The sequence below is a fragment of the Colletotrichum lupini genome, chromosome 1 (genome assembly GCF_023278565.1).
Source record: "Colletotrichum lupini chromosome 1, complete sequence".
NCBI classification, from domain to species: Eukaryota; Fungi; Ascomycota; class Sordariomycetes; order Glomerellales; family Glomerellaceae; genus Colletotrichum; species Colletotrichum lupini.
The window spans coordinates 8,053,703-8,068,838 of record NC_064672.1 but is presented as its reverse complement, the minus strand read 5'-3'; the positions used below and the strand labels follow the sequence as shown (position 1 = coordinate 8,068,838).

The 15,136-nt window shown below is 53.3% G+C and overlaps 5 protein-coding genes and 1 non-coding gene across 6 annotated transcripts; 3 read left to right on the top strand and 3 right to left on the bottom strand.

Moving 5' to 3' along the window:
• Positions 1-1,563: 1,563 nt before the first annotated feature.
• On the top strand, positions 1,564-2,942 carry CLUP02_02336 (pectate lyase; the record flags this gene model as incomplete). The annotated part of the gene is made up of 4 exons (XM_049281368.1): positions 1,564-1,703; positions 1,763-2,084; positions 2,157-2,180; positions 2,238-2,942. The coding sequence occupies 4 exons, from the start codon at positions 1,564-1,566 to the stop codon at positions 2,940-2,942; spliced, it is 1,191 nt and encodes a 396-aa protein (XP_049137325.1).
• Positions 2,943-3,402: 460 nt separating this feature from the next.
• CLUP02_02335 (uncharacterized protein) lies at positions 3,403-5,609 on the bottom strand (the record flags this gene model as incomplete). The annotated part of the gene is made up of 2 exons (XM_049281367.1): positions 3,403-5,374; positions 5,440-5,609. The coding sequence occupies 2 exons, from the start codon at positions 5,607-5,609 to the stop codon at positions 3,403-3,405; spliced, it is 2,142 nt and encodes a 713-aa protein (XP_049137324.1).
• A 2,167-nt stretch (positions 5,610-7,776) lies between these two features.
• Positions 7,777-9,696, top strand: CLUP02_02334 (uncharacterized protein; the record flags this gene model as incomplete). Its single annotated transcript, XM_049281366.1, has 6 exons — positions 7,777-7,922; positions 7,986-8,511; positions 8,598-8,711; positions 8,961-9,294; positions 9,357-9,409; positions 9,469-9,696. 6 exons carry the CDS (start codon positions 7,777-7,779, stop codon positions 9,694-9,696), a joined length of 1,401 nt encoding a protein of 466 aa, XP_049137323.1.
• Positions 9,658-9,731, bottom strand: CLUP02_tRNA018. The gene has a single exon. It is a non-coding gene; the product is annotated as a tRNA-Asn (tRNA).
• A 1,427-nt stretch (positions 9,732-11,158) lies between these two features.
• CLUP02_02333 (uncharacterized protein) lies at positions 11,159-12,350 on the top strand (the record flags this gene model as incomplete). Its single annotated transcript, XM_049281365.1, has 2 exons — positions 11,159-11,744; positions 11,965-12,350. 2 exons carry the CDS (start codon positions 11,159-11,161, stop codon positions 12,348-12,350), a joined length of 972 nt encoding a protein of 323 aa, XP_049137322.1.
• Positions 12,351-12,580: 230 nt separating this feature from the next.
• On the bottom strand, positions 12,581-14,260 carry CLUP02_02332 (uncharacterized protein; the record flags this gene model as incomplete). The annotated part of the gene is made up of 2 exons (XM_049281364.1): positions 12,581-13,408; positions 13,487-14,260. 2 exons carry the CDS (start codon positions 14,258-14,260, stop codon positions 12,581-12,583), a joined length of 1,602 nt encoding a protein of 533 aa, XP_049137321.1.
• Between the last annotated feature and the right edge of the window lie 876 nt (positions 14,261-15,136).

Sequence of the window (15,136 nt, the reverse complement as noted above, 5' to 3'; positions counted from 1 at the left end):
AGTCATAAAGTCGAACACAACTCTCAATTCGGCAGTTTCCAGTGGTCTCTCCCTCTTTTCATTGATGCCGCAGTATCGTTGCGTCTTCCATGTGCAGCCAAGCAACGCTGAGTTGGATCCAAGCATCACAGAGCCCAGAAGCCCTTGTTGTAAACGAGAATTTTCTGAATGAAGTAGGAGGGTAAGAGCTGCCATCTCTGAGGGTCGAGGCCTTCTCCGTGTCACTACGAGCTGAGTGCCCCTTTGAGAAGGCAGGATGAGACTAGATCAACCACTACTTGCATGATGTGTCTTCATCATCCAATGACGCTTTCACATTGGTTGAATCTGCCTGTCATGTACTCGTGATAGACCATCCCTCGGAGAAAGCGATGGCAACACCGCGCGAAGCCGCGCCTGAGCGAAGCTTGCTTCAAGTCAACGGTTACGTTCGACGGAGTAGCGGGGTTTATTTAGTACTAGACCGAGTCACCCTTGACTGTGTGAATACGGATAATTATCCCTGTTTTCCGCAGTGAATGATTCCACATTTCATCAAGTGAATGATGCAGGCAACTCACACCAGTTTTTCGCAAACGATGATTTCATGACACGACCTTACATCGCGGGATGCTGTGCTGAAGGGAATCCGAGAGCGAGCCAATGCGGTCCACCAGATCTCTAGTTTACGAGACCCTCGTACGAAAATCCGATAAGTCGGCGGAAAGGTCCACCAACCTTTAAGTTCTATTCGCAAAACGTGGCTTGTGGCGATATGTTTGCCCAACACGGTATGGAACGGGAGGAAGAGTCCGAGTTTTAGACTTGTTCGGCCATCCACTTGCATCGCCGACTTTCACTAACCTCCTAGTCGTGGCCCTTTCATCTGCCTAAACCCTTGTCACTACCGAGATTTGGTTGAGAAGCAGAGGGGAGGACCCCTGTCATTGTAGCATCTTGATGACATTGACAGCCCTGTCCCACTCGACAATACCCCTTCCAGCATGCCCCCCAGCTATTAGCTCCCGTAACAGGAAATGTCTGCCGGGCCCGACTGACCTCGGACTTGCCAAATGGTGACTTTGTCGGCGCGGAGCAGCAGCCACCTCCGCGTCGGAATGGTCAGGACGAGGATTTTCCCATCACACAGAGAATCCTAAGATTTAGGGGCTGCCGCATCGGCCAGAATGACAGCGGCGATCGTGTACGTATGGAGACGGTTCACGTGTTCTATTCCCATTGCTGTTAGGTGGAAATGGATCTATGGAAACTTCGCCGCCTCTAAGGTGCCGGCCCAGCCCTATAGCGCCGCTTGGCACAAACCGTTGCAGCCGCGCGAGAGACGTGCAATATGGGGATGTTTTAGGATGAGAAAGAGTCGAGGCCTCCTCGTGTCGCCCCGCGGTTACTGCGTCTTGGCGTGGCAGTAGGATCATACAGCTAGGAGTTTAGACTTGTTTTTAACCTTGTACGATCCCCGATACCATAGCCTTGGTTCGAACCAAGCTCCTCCTCGGTCTTCATATTCTTTCTCACTATAGTTCTTACTTCAACTACACTCGCTTTCTCTCCTAGCCTTGCACGATGAAGGCCTGTCTTCTCTCTCTCGTCGCCGCTCTTGCGAGCACGGCCACTGCACAGGTGCAGGGCAAAGCGTTTGGCTTCGCAGCTGGCACCACTGGTGGTGGCTCAGCTACTCCCCAGATTCCTTCTAGCATTGCTCAGTGAGTTGGTCTTCATCATAGACAAAGAACCACAGGGTCCAGAGACTAAACCTCGGCAGACTTAAGGAGTGGCTTACCGACAGCACGGCCCGGACCATCATGATCGATCGCACTTGGGACTTTCGCAACACTGAGGGCACGACCAGCGGCAAGTGTTGCAGTGATAATCGCACGACCAAGTGTCCCGGTGGCACTTCCAAGGGCCAGGCCTGGATCCAGGACACCTGCGATGCTGCTAGCGGTACCTGGGTTGACTGCACTTACGACAACGCTGCGAAAACCCCCATTGATATCAACAGCAACAAAAGTCTTGTTGGCGTTGGCACCAAGGGTGTCATCATTGGCAAGGGATTCCGTGTTCGTGGTGGAAAGAGCAATGTCGTGGGTCTTCTCTGTTGTGCTACCAGCACTACCTACTTTTGAGAGTCAAGATATTGATCGAGGTCCCTTCAGATCATCCAAAACGTCCACATCACAGTACGTTTCTAAGCTTCCGCCGCAATGTTGATTTCCGGTGTAGCTGACTGTATGTAGAATCTCAACCCTCAATACGTCTGGGGAGGCGATGCCATCACTCTTGACGGTGCCGACAAGGTCTGGATCGATCACGTCAAGATCTCCCTGATCGGCCGCCAGTTCATCGTCTCTGGTTGGGGAGCCGCCGGCAAGGTAACTATCTCCAACACCGAGTTTGACGGCAACACGGAGTGGTCCGCCGGCTGCAACGGGAAGCACTATTGGACCGCCCTCCTCATCGGCGCCAAGGACTACTACACCTTTTCTGGTAACTGGCTGCATGACGTCTCTGGCCGCTCCCCTCATATGGGAACGACAAATACCGCTGGCAGCGAGAACCTGTTCCACGGCGTCAACAACTACTTCCAAAACGTCGGCGGCCATGCCTTTGACATTGACGGTAACACCTGGGTCCTTCTTGAGGGCAACTACTTCGATGCCGTCACCACGCCCATCACTCCCGCCAGCTTGACCAACGGAGGCAACATCTACATCGTGAACACCGTCGACGAAGCCTCTCGCTGCACCTCTTACTTGGGTTACATCTGCGAGTGGAACCGCGCTCGTGACTCTGGTGTTGTCAGCAGTCTTACCAGCACGACTGCCCTCACTAAGCTGGGCGGCTTCAAGTCTTCGCTCATCGGCCACATTGGCGTTGCCGACGTTCCCGCCAAGGTTAAGGCCAATGCTGGTGTTGGCAAGACCACGAGCACCAATGCCTAGGCGCTTGCACGAGCATAGCTTCCCCTCGAGAGTGGCGAGAGATTGCTCACATGAGCTCTACCAAGTATAGTCCGTTGTTTTGCGGCCATATCTTGCGGCCATTTCCTGTATCTATTCTTCCCGTACATATGTATTCCGGCCTTCAACATACCTTCACTTCTTGCCACCCCCTTGTAAGCTCACATGGTTTAGACGTTATTTTTTTGTGAAATGTGATGGTTCAAGTGAGACTTGACAATCAATACAACTATGGACTCGGGTATCTAATGATGTTCTGTCGTTACCATCTTACACTCCCATGTACCACCCCTTACTCGTTTCTCTATTCTTCAAAGCAACAGCAACGCCAAACACCACAAACTTCTACGCAAACAGGAGAAAAGTTCGGAGCAGCACCCATCAAACTTTTGTGTGTCCCTATATTTCCACTCACTAATCATTCACCCTCTATCTGAGATTCTCAAGAGTCTCGCAATTCCCATTCCTGGTGTATTGTTGGGTATTGAACTGCCTTGGCTTGCCCCGATAGCCACGCATGGCAAGCCTCGTAGTGTGAGAAGTGAGGGTTTTGCTTATACGACGTCACCATTCGGTCGGCTACATCAAGCACACTTCGACCTTCCACGTCCCGGGCTTGTACATTTGCGTTGTGTTGTTGAAGTGTACGCATGGCAAGCTTTTTGCCTCTGCGGACTGCGACATGCAGCGCGGTCTCGCCATTCTTATTACGGGCATTAACGTCGGCACCCGCATCGATGAGAGCCTCCAAGATGTTGACGGGCTTCTTGTAGTCGTCGTCTTCGGGTAGCTGGGCCACAAAAGCCATCAGTACGGTGTTGCCGTATTTGTCATAGTGGTTTGCGTCAACGCCGAGGTCAATGAGGTCTCTCACGACCTTTTCCCTGGCAGTGAGCCTCTCCTTTGAGGAGTCTGTGAGTGTTTTGCTAGGTTTGTTGTGTTTGCGCTTACGGCTGCTACCGCCGGAATGCTCTGCGGTAGCTGCCTGCGCAAGATGCTGGGGGAACCTGGCGAATAATGACTCCTGACTGAGAATAGCATCGGCAAGGCAGTGCAGACCGTTGCGTCCTTGTGTATCTTGTACTCGGGTGTTGGTGTGTGCTTCGTTGACGAGCTTCAGAAGTTGTGCTTGTTCCTCGATAGGAGACGGACCCCTGCGCAACGTATGTGAATCCCAGGTCGAGGACATCTCTTGCCCGACAGCAGCAGTATAGGCTCTCCGGATTGGCAGTGCGATAGGGGCAGATTCAGGAATGTTGCCAAATGCGTCGCGGCAGCAATATGCCATGGGGTTAAACTGGTTAAGAAGGGCGTTTTTAATCTCCTGGCTCAGAACGCTCGGCTTTTTTGAGTGGATAATGTGACAAAAGTTGCGCCCGTATACATCGCGAGCATACAAGTCAAAATCGGATCGCTTCAGACGAGTAATGAGCTGGAAGAGAGAATCGGCGTGTTGGGTAAACCAGCTGTCGTTGAGCAGATGTAGGAATGTCTGACCGGCGCTATTCGTGACCGAGGGGTTGGGGGACGACTCGATTGCCTTGAATAAGAGGGCGTGGTGAGCGTTCCCGGCTGCAAGAAGATGCAAGATACTGTGGCCGAAGGGGTCGCGAGTGTTCCAATCCTGATTCGGAGGCTCTCCACAATGCAGGATGTGTTGGGCAAAAGGAGTTGGACCTGAGCCGGTGACCCAAGAGTCATTCGGGAGTTCGTCTCGTACGTGGCAGAAGCAAGATCGCGAGTCATGCTCCGCGAGCCCTTCAGAGCAAAAGCCTTGTTTGAGGAGGTGGTACGGTAGGTTGAGATAGTCGCCGGGCAGGGGTGCAGCTTGTGATTCCGAGTTTCTCTGTGGCGCATTGTACTCGAATATCCAGGATGCTGGGTTAGAGTTGGCAGTGCCAGGTCGGTCGTCGTCCGATGGTGATTGGTTCATCATCGTGTTGCTCGGCATCGTGTAGCGCTTCAACAGCCTGCTGACTTGGTGACGGAATCCAGTTGAATACTGTGAAAGCACATCCTGCAGGGTTTGTGTCGTTGTCTGCCGGTGGATTCCGGCTTCGGGCGGCGGCACGGACGCAATATCGGTGGTCACTAATGTCGGAAGTGGCCCCGGGGCCGGCGGGCCCCAGCCAGCAGAAGATGAGCGCGAGTGGTGAAAGGGTTGAAAGTCGTTGACGGTTGGGCTGTCGCCGCCTTCGTATTTGAAATCAGGGAGTACACTCAGATGCGATCGGGCGCCGGAAGAAATTGAGCGAGAGTAGTTTGGCGAAAACGCGTTCTCGGGCGTGTTCTGGCGGGTTGGGGAGTTATCAAGGGCGCTTATGCGCCGGTCCATGTCTGTCCGGGTTCGTGGGTGAAGCCATCGCGGCTCTTTGTCAAGAATTGAGTTCAGTTTTTTGTTGGCTGAATCCTTTCTAGTAAGCAAGGGCTGGCGTCAGCAACCGCATTTGCGCCGGCGCAAACCAATCTCTCAGCTTACCCTGGACAGTCTCGTTTTCCCGGAGTGACTCTATGAACGACTTCGACAATTTTGGTGAGAGGCAAGGTCGTGTAGACATAGAGCCTAGCTAATCTGCGCTCGGCCGAGTCATTCCAAAGCGAAGGGCGACCAGTCTGGGTCGCGTGCGAACTTGAAGGTGAAGCTGACATGAAGCTCGGGTTGGAGGCTGGCTGCCACAGCCTTGTCAAGTAGAGCGTCGTAGAGCGTGTAAGTGAGGCGGGGAAGGGAACTTGACCCTATTGCTGGTGAGTTTTGCTGTAGGCCAAGTGTCTGACGAGAAATTGAGGCAAAAGACTCAGGTTGAAGCGAGAGACATGATGGACAACGGGGAGGATGGATCTGTAGTTTTGGCCATGAAGTGAGGGGGACAACCAGGCTATCAATGAGCTGAAAGATGGTGCCTTTCGCCGTGGCGCCGCCGCGGTGCTGCTGCGAGAGAGGTAGGGAGGGAGGGAGGGGAATGGGCGGCCCCAGAGAATAGACGGGAGCCGGCACAGAGCAAGGGTCAACAAGGAGCTAACGCCAACGATCTAAGCGTGGAAACGTGATAAGACTGGGCCCTCAGTACGCCGGGGTTTGGTAGCACAGCAAACTGGCAGCCTGGAGGAGGAGGTCTCGAAGGTGGTCTGGCGGAGCCAATGGCTATGAAGTAGAAGAATGATGGCGGTGCGCCAGTCGGCTGGGTTGCAGGGGACAGAGGCTCAGCTGTGAGCCAAGGGGGCACCCCGGGGGGGCGGGGGGGTTTTCCTGACTTCATCAGACTGAGCAGTATGGGACCAAGTTTGTTGTGACGGATGAGGAGGATTCTCAATATCCATTTACTTTCAGGATAGTGAGGAAGTTGAGATTTTGTGCCAGTTCTTGACGGGCAAAGGAGTGTTTGTGAGACAGCTTCGGTCAGCTCACAGAGAGCTGCCTCAATAAAGTGTTGGATTTAGGCAACGGAATTACTGGCGCTTTGAGTTGCTCGGCTATCCGTAGAAGCACTCTAGGAGCAAATCCCAGTCACAGTAAGCGCCCATTGACAACGATCCCCCGTCATCCGTTCTCGGCGTCAGCGGTTACAATGGTGCCAGAAGCCGCTATCCGCGACTGTCTTCTCTCTTGTTCCACGGGGAAAAGAAGAATCGAGAGCAATGAGATGAAGATGGCTTCATCCCAAACACAGTGACCGCGTCGCACAATGACGGATAGCGTATCGGTAGGGAAGAGGGACTCGGACGGGCCGCAGTGGATTCGAGTTGCTACTGTGAACCGCAGCAGCAAACATTGTAAGCGACCGAGTGTGTGTGAGCGAGTGAGTGAGTGAATGAGTGGGGGAATCAGAAAATGCCCTGTCAGGCAGAGTTGAGAGGGAGGGACTGGTTGTGTGGCTGAGCCAGGTTGGTGTAGCCCTCGCGCTACCACAGGACAGCAGCTCGGGAAAATGACGTGCGAGAATGAGATGCGACTGCTAGGTATTACCTAGGCACTTCTCTGGGCTCATACGGAGACGGATAGAAGTCTAATCTTTCCGTCCGGAGTGAGTTGTGAGAGAGGGAAATCCCTTACTTGAGCTTCGACCAAGATTGCTTTGTAAATGAGCGGTCCGTAATTGAATTGGCATTCGGTCGCAAACATTTTCTTCTACGCTGCCTTGATAAATCGGCAATAGTGGTTATGTATCTCTTACTACACCTGACTGAAATCGAATTGGGGTCTGGCGAAAGTTGAGCACCTCGCTCAATTCTATGGCTCGTTAAGCATTGAAAAGACAATGATGAGAGTGATTGCAATTCCATTCTTTGTAAGGGAAAAAAAAAACAGGGCAATTTGCCATGAGCCGTGACAACACAGAAATGCTTCATTCTCCGCTTGGCTACTCCGTAGCATGTAGCCAATTCTCGGCCCAAATGCTTCTCAGTGTGCTACGCCTCTCGGTTGTACTCCATCCTTCCGCGAAGCACCGCCCGCAAACCCAGCCACATCCATAATCCATACCTTTGCTCGTTGTCGATGAGGTGGGTGTGGGTGTGGGTGTGGTGCATCAGATTGAACGCCTGGGTATTGTAATGTGTTGCAATGTAACTCAGCACCAACGCTCGCTGCAGATAGACAAGTAAGTCATCGGCGGCCTCGACGAGCCCAGGATTCTTCTTTGCGGTGTGACCTGTTTCGAGTGATGTTGATCTTGGCATGAATTGCAACTGAGCCACAGAGTCAAGTTGAATATTGTAGGTCTGCGCCATTGATAGCTCTGGATGCCTCCGCATCACCTCTCTCCCTCCTTGTCTCGTATGCTTCACGTCACTGACTCTCATCTCCAGCACGTATGTCATGGCCTGGATCCCAGTTCCCACAACGTCGATATGCCCCGCCCCCAAACGGCGAGGCGAAAAAGTTGGGGTTTTGATGGTGGCGATCGTCTGGCGGCCCTCCTGCAAATCACCATCCACGCTCGCCAAGCTATTCCTTAAGAGCAAGTGAAGCTTAGATCCCGTTCACCGCGCCCCTCTGTTCAAGTCTGGGTCTTGACCAGGCGCCAGGCTCTTGCGATACCTACGTAAAGCCTTTCAGCCCAGACTAGCCTGCGTGCCCCCATGCCTCCTAACTCTTCCCCGAATGTTCCACGGACACGAGAACATAGCGCGGACCCTCTTACTCGCATCCATCCCGCGCTGGGTCTCGACAGCCACGCAAACTAGCGATAGTCCCGCCCGCCAACATCTGCCCTCTCAAGCCAGCCCGCCTGCATGCCTATCACACAAAGTGCCTGTTACTATCTTACCTACCTCTGAAAGAAGCCGCCGCCTGTCCGATGTCTCATCCCTGCACGTCTATCTCCCGGAAGTCATCCCAGATCCACGCGAGTGGCAAAACTACTTGGCGATGCAATGGAAGCTTCGAAAAAGTTACCCAAGCTCCCTCCATGCGCGACGGTTCTGGCCAGTTCCAACCGGGATCAACCCTCCCCTTGTCCTCAATCCTCCGGCTTTTTTCCAGATGCATTTTCTCTATTCCGACTTCTACCCTTCAACATTACTGTCAAGCATTATTGCCGCCAGTCTAACAGTTCTCTAGGTCGGGAAAGGAGGTTGTCGCTCACTGCCAGCCAATGCTTCAATATTTACGTTCCTAATCCAATGTTCCCATGACAGTCTTTACCGTCAAGTGACTGCGGCGCTAGGTCGCTTCCCCTGTCGCTCATCTTCAATATTCTCCGTAACATCACAGCCATGCTCTGGTGTATGGACACTCCATTTTTTCCGATTGTAATTCCTAACTATTCCGTTTCAATCCTAATTCCACCATGATACCCGGTGTCCCTGGGTATGGTTCCTTCACAATACCAACTGGTATCGTTTCGAAAAAGGATGCACTATGATGTGTTTTGTCCACTTCCTCGTGGTTTGTATTTGCAGCGGGCGATACAGCTGCCTATTCCCAAGTTCAAGCTGGGCCATCTCTCACTTACATCCTTTCATATATAATAAGGCCTGATCTGTTGGGTTGCCGTGTAGTTTTCAAGGCCAGGCCGAACCAACTTCATCTTCACGATCCTAATAACCAACATCCACCCATCTTGCACTTTTGTCACCACCCTCATCATACCCGCCCCTCCACAACGCAATATGTCAGGATCTAGCTACTACCAGCGTCCCGCTCCGAGGTACGACGTCCAATCTCTCACTTCTCCCCTTGCACCCTGTCAGACCGATCCTATTGCCTGCCAGCTACTCTCAATATTCCACGTCTGCAAACACCGGCGGGCAGAGACGCGATACACCTGCCAATCAAACGTCATATACTACCACAAGCTACTCACGCTCATCCGACCCGATGGACAGATTCTGGGTCACGGGCCAGTCGTCGGCTAGGCCCAATCGTGTAGCTGGACAGATGGAGCAATGGGATAGGCAATGGAGTTCGGCAAGTCGTCGCTAATACGACCGGTTGGCTCTTCGAAGGAGTGTGTGGGAACTTCCATGCCAGCCCTCCTTGTGTTCTTTGTTGTATGATTATGATTAGTTTGCTCGATACCCACCCAGCATAGCATTTCACATTGTGTATCACCATTCGAGAAACCTTGATTCCCCGCAAAATATCTACCGTCCCTTGACTCCCCGCATCACCACCTCACATCGTCACCGACCAAGGCCGCCGCAACGCCCCAGGGAAGCGCAAAAGCAAAAGCGAGCATCCGCAACAGCGTTGGAACTCCTCCACCTGGGCTCGAACCAGGGATCTCCCGATTAACAGTCGGACGCCTTAGCCAACTGGGCCATGGAGGATTGATGTTGCCGAATGAGGCTCGTCAGCTGAGATGCGAGGTTCGGAGGAGTAGGTGTTGGCTAAGAGGTGTTTGCTAAGATCTCATGCTCAGTGTTTCTGGCTGGGGCTTGCGCATTCGGATGACGGCCTAAGTTTGAGGGCGACAGAAGAGGCGAGATGGCAGAGGTCACCTCATCGGCTATTAGGTAGGATACTTGTTCAGAATCGGTTGACGGGGTTGACAGATTGATGACGGAGAACCTCGGCATGATCTATAGCCAGCATAGTATTATATGTAAAGAGTTCTGAGCGGGCAATAGCATCACAAACATTGCATCAATGGCCGAGAGTTCAGGCCTAGCGTTTCGACAGATCGGGTCTGCCATCCGGTGATCATACCTATATGAGACGGTATAGGGTGCGGTCCCTTAACAGATGCATTGCTCAAATGATCTTGTGCCTGCGTATGAGCAACGGACGCCCTTTTGGGACAGATGCAGTCTTGGTCAGCAAGATAAAGGAAGAGTCACTCTCTAATTTGAAAGAAGAGCCTCCGAAGCACACATCATCCTGGAACCGATATTCTCGGGTTCCCAGCGACAGGGGGGCGATGTTGTATCCCGCATGTTTTATACCGAGTGGACGTACGTAGGGCTACTATTGTCTAGTTTTTGACCCGAGCTTACAAAACCGTCACGCCGGATTGTGATCCACCTCGCCGGGTCATCCCGTCTTCAAGTTCACGCTGCATATAGTATAACAAGCTTCGGCTAGGGTGAAGACGGGACAAAAGCCCGCCGGCAGTTACAGTCTCATCTGCATTTCGAAATCTTGGCGAACCGACTGAAACTTTCATCCGCAACAGAAAAGATGGGACGAAGCACCGACGACACCAGTTCCTCCTCATACCGGTGTGGATGTGTAATGATATGGAAAAAGAGGGAACTATACCAGGACGTTTCCGAAGAGACCGAGATGACAGGTCTCATCTTTTTTCCGGACCCAAACTTCATACTACGTCCCAAGGATCCGAGAAATCATGCAAAGCGGCTACGATGGGCCCTGAGAAGGGCTAGACAGACTTGTGGAATGGACATCTTTGTTTCCCTGAGAGAAACCATTTAGCTCGATCCGGAACGTGAAGCTCGCGCCAGGCGGCGGACCGTCGATTTTACCCCGCCAGCGCACAAACCGGCACCGGGACACAGCTTCAGTCACGGTCTCATCACCTCATTTCACTTCATCTTACCTCTTCAACTTCACAACGGGGCATTGTTCATTCGAAGCTCTAGCATCGTTACATCAGATCGTTGCTTAGTTTCATTGACCTCACAAATCGGAAAGACTGGCTGTTCAACCTTAGAGGTACCTGAGTCTCAGAGCCATCACCTCTAGTCAACAGAGAGCCTCGAAAGCGAGGACCCCGGTCCTTGCATGAACCACCGACATGGCCCAAACAAGCCAGCGAAGGAAGCGCCAGGCAGAAGAAGTTGAAGAGGAATACCAAGAACCACCTTTCAAAAGAAGTCGCGCGGAGGATATTGCCTACTTCCAGTGGCTATGGACACCACCTCGCCCGTCATCACGGAAAACCTCCTCATCGGGTCTATGGAGCCACTCCGTCCCAGATGGCCTATTCCTTACCCGTCATGACGCGCCCCGTTCCTTTTCTTTACCCCCGGAATCCACATCAAGACGGCCTCGTCGCCGGGGCGCCATCTCTGTGACATCCTCGTCACCCGGCGAGATGGATCGATACCTCGCGCGGCAACTACAGCAGCAGATCGCCGTCCTCCGACGCAAGGCAGCCGAGGGCCAGCATCAAGTACAAGACGAGGATCGCTGTGAAGATGACGGCGATGATGATAACAATGCCCACAACGAAAGGGACGTTGATCGCCTACAACGTGAACTAGAGGCCGTGCAGATCGACGCTTCCCTACCGTCTATCCCAGGCATCGCGATAGACTTTGATCATAAGCTTTGCCTCAGTTCCTCCGGTCGTTCATCAGATTCCACCTCTGGGCATCGAGGTAAGCGATCAGGTGTTTGAGCGAAGCCCAAAGGATGGCGTCAACACACAAACAAACGCACACACAAAACTAGTGGAAATCTAAGAGAGTGTATGTGACACGGGTGAGAGGATGTGTGAGAGAGAGGGAGAAATACAGAGTCATCTTCACCTGTCAATCGTCGATCAAACACAGCGGAGAGAGGGGGACCATTTCTCTAACAGAGTTGCATAGAAACCAGTTCGCCCGCGGGCGTGGATGCCGCAACCTCCTCATCCTCTCCACTATCCTCCTCTCCCACGTGCTGCCGGCTCTGGGCATCGAATAAAGTCAACTCAGCAACCGGAGATACGAGCCCGACTACTCGGCAACACACCCTCGTCAACACCTGCGGTAAAAGTAGTCGAGGCAGAAAAGCTGTCGGCAATGATGGTCTTTTGTGGAGGCGGCCTCGAACTTGAGACCAAACTCTCTGTTGCCAAGCTTCGATCCAACACACCAGCAAGACACACAGACACCAGACCACCCACCCTCTTTCTCCCTGTCTCACTCATCGTATGGCGGAAGAAGCGGGCGATTACTGACGACCTCCGTCTCTCGTCTTGCATGAATGTCATACCATCATAATACATTTTTGTATTATACTTCAAGTAAAAATATGAACGTTTGGGTATCATGACCCTGAGGAATAGATAATAGAACAATGGAATAATGAAAGTTGCCCAGGGAAATCTGAGCGCATTAGAAAGTTTCCGTTTCTTTTCTGATACCTGTCAATCGATGGATTGAGAACCACCGTCGGTGGCTCTCCCTCCCTGTACCATTTTCAACCCCGCGTGCCTCTAGGCCTATCGCTCTCATCTTGTTGGCGGAGGCGGCGAATTAGACCTCGCAAATGGCCAATTCGGATCCTTCTCCCTTGTCGGGGTATCTGCCAGGTCCCCAAACGGACTCACGGTCTGCGTCCGTCTCAACCAGTTCTTTGTGCCCTCCCCAAACTCATCGCTTTCCTCGTCCACCCTATCCAGCTTTTCATTGTTTGCCGGACCCTGTGCCTGTGCTTGTACTGATGCAGGCGATGGGCCTGTGCCTGGATTAATCGTGAGAGGAGGGGGAGCCTCCTTTTCTCGATCTCGCGCAGGGGCCGGGGTGGCAGGCAACGACGTCGCCGGCGTGCCATCCCTAGACCTTGGCGGGAAAAGAGAATAGGGCGGCTTCTTGGGCGAAGGCGGCACCGGCCTTCTCGACACCGACTGTTCCCTCTGTATCGTACCCATGCCCATCTGCGGCGCGGTACTGCTCACAAAAGTCGTCTGTCGAGAAAAGTTGGGCTGCCCATCGCCGAAATCACTGACCGCGTAGCCCATGCCTCCAGATGACCCCGTCGTACGTGCTGTTTCTGGACGGGTCGGTGATATTGGACGCTTGACATCTTGCGGGTAGCCATTGTTTATAGCCAGCGCGTTTGTCGTCATCAGAGTATTCTGCTTCGGGTAGCTGATTTCACGACGGAGCTCCCGCGCCGTCTGGTCCTTGCGCTTGTTACGCCGGTAACGAGTAAAGATGTAGAAGCCCAGTATGGTGAGAAGAGGTGAGCCAATGATAGCTCCCACGACGGCGAGAGCCGCCTGGGTAACTGAAACTGCGGCCCCTTGTGCTTGTGATACACGTAAATTTGCATCGTCCTGTGTTAAAAGGTTAGAAGTCTTGAATGACACACAACCACGGAGTGACCACGGCGTGACCACGAAAGAACCACGTACCCTCGCAGCTTGAATTTGCTGCTGTGCCTGCTGCTGAGCATTCGATATAGCCGCACTAGCGGATTGTGTCGCAACAGCAATGGCTTGCGCAGCACTTGCGCTGGCACTGGCTTGTATGCTCGCAACCTGAGAAGCCAGCTGCGTCTGCGCACTCGCCGTAACCATGGCAAAGTTGTCCGCAACCTGCTTGCTCGCACTCTCCTTGGCCGCGTTCTGGGCGTTGAGTATTCCCTCCTTAGCGCTTGCCTGTGCCTGGACGACGGCATTGTTGGCCGATATCGAGGCCCGGGTGGCCGCATCGTTGGCCTGCCTCGCCTGCTCCTCCGCCTGCCGCTGTCGATCTCCGGCCTGTCTCACTTGGTCATTTGCTTGTTGGATAGCTTCTCGAGCAGACTGGGATGCCGAGGCAATGGCCTGCTGTGCTGATCGAGACGCCGAGTTGATGGCGTCAATGGGGTTGCCGATTGCTTGTCGCCCGAAGAGAGCCGCTGGTGTCGGCACCGATAATACGACACGGTCTTCAAGGCGGGCCGGCTTGTTGTCATCTGTTGATGCCGTCGGCGGCAACACCCTCTTGCCCAACAAGTCCTCGACCATATCATGGCCTGCCTCCCTCCTCCTCCTCCTTTGAGGTTCCGCCGGTGACCTGTGGTCTCCTCCGTTGTTCACCCATTTTGCTCTTCGCCCACTTCCTTCATCCGCCGCGACTGCCGCCAACACAAATGAGGCCAGAACACATAGCAGTACTATTCGTGGGAGGCAAGCCTTCACCATGATTTCATTGTCGTCGAATTATGTGTTCCTCCTCTTCACCGTAATCATATTATCCGTAGTAGGTAGTCCGAACGAAAGAAGCAAATCTCAAATCACCATTAACAAGAAGACTAATAATCAGCAAGAGTACTCAAAACGAACTGGAGAGGAATAACACAAGAAAAAGACCAAACCAGAGAAGAACAGGCTTCAGGCGGCCCGGTCAGCGGCCCTCGCCCATGTTATGGCCCATGAGCCCGCTTCATCCTAACCATCGAAGAATAAGAGCCCCACGGCTTTCAGCCTACCTGGGCAACGCCGGCGCGGGTCGAGACTCGTTGGCCCCGTCTCCTCGCCGATATCACATCCCAGATAATCCAGTCGGCTTCATTGGAGTAGGAACCTGGGGAGGAGGGTTGAGGGTTGAGGGTTGAGGGTTGAGGGTTGAGGGACGGGGCCACACGGCGGCTTCTTTCGTCACGATAGTAGCAGCCGCCTACTGGGGTGAATCAGATTAGCGCGCCACCGTCCCATCTTCTTATTCGGTCAGACGCCCAGAGCCCAGTTGGCTGTAATGCATGCATGGTTTCACAAGTGAATTCGGAAACAGCACGCTGACAGAAACGACAGAAAAGTTTATGCCTGCAGTTGGAAGGTGTTTGTTGCGCCAGCGGCATCAACCTTCGGCTGCGTTCCGAGCTTGGTGTTGTCTCAAGAGCCAAAGTTGGACTGAATCCCTGGTCCGTTGAGGCTCCCAGGCGGAGAAGAATTACAATTATGGGATCGTCTTCCAACAGCGTCGATCCTCAGGCTCCTTGGTGTCGCATATCCCTGTCCAGGGTCACTTGACTCGGACCCGGGAGCAAGTCGAGGTCGAAAGGTCGGGGTGGCCGGGGG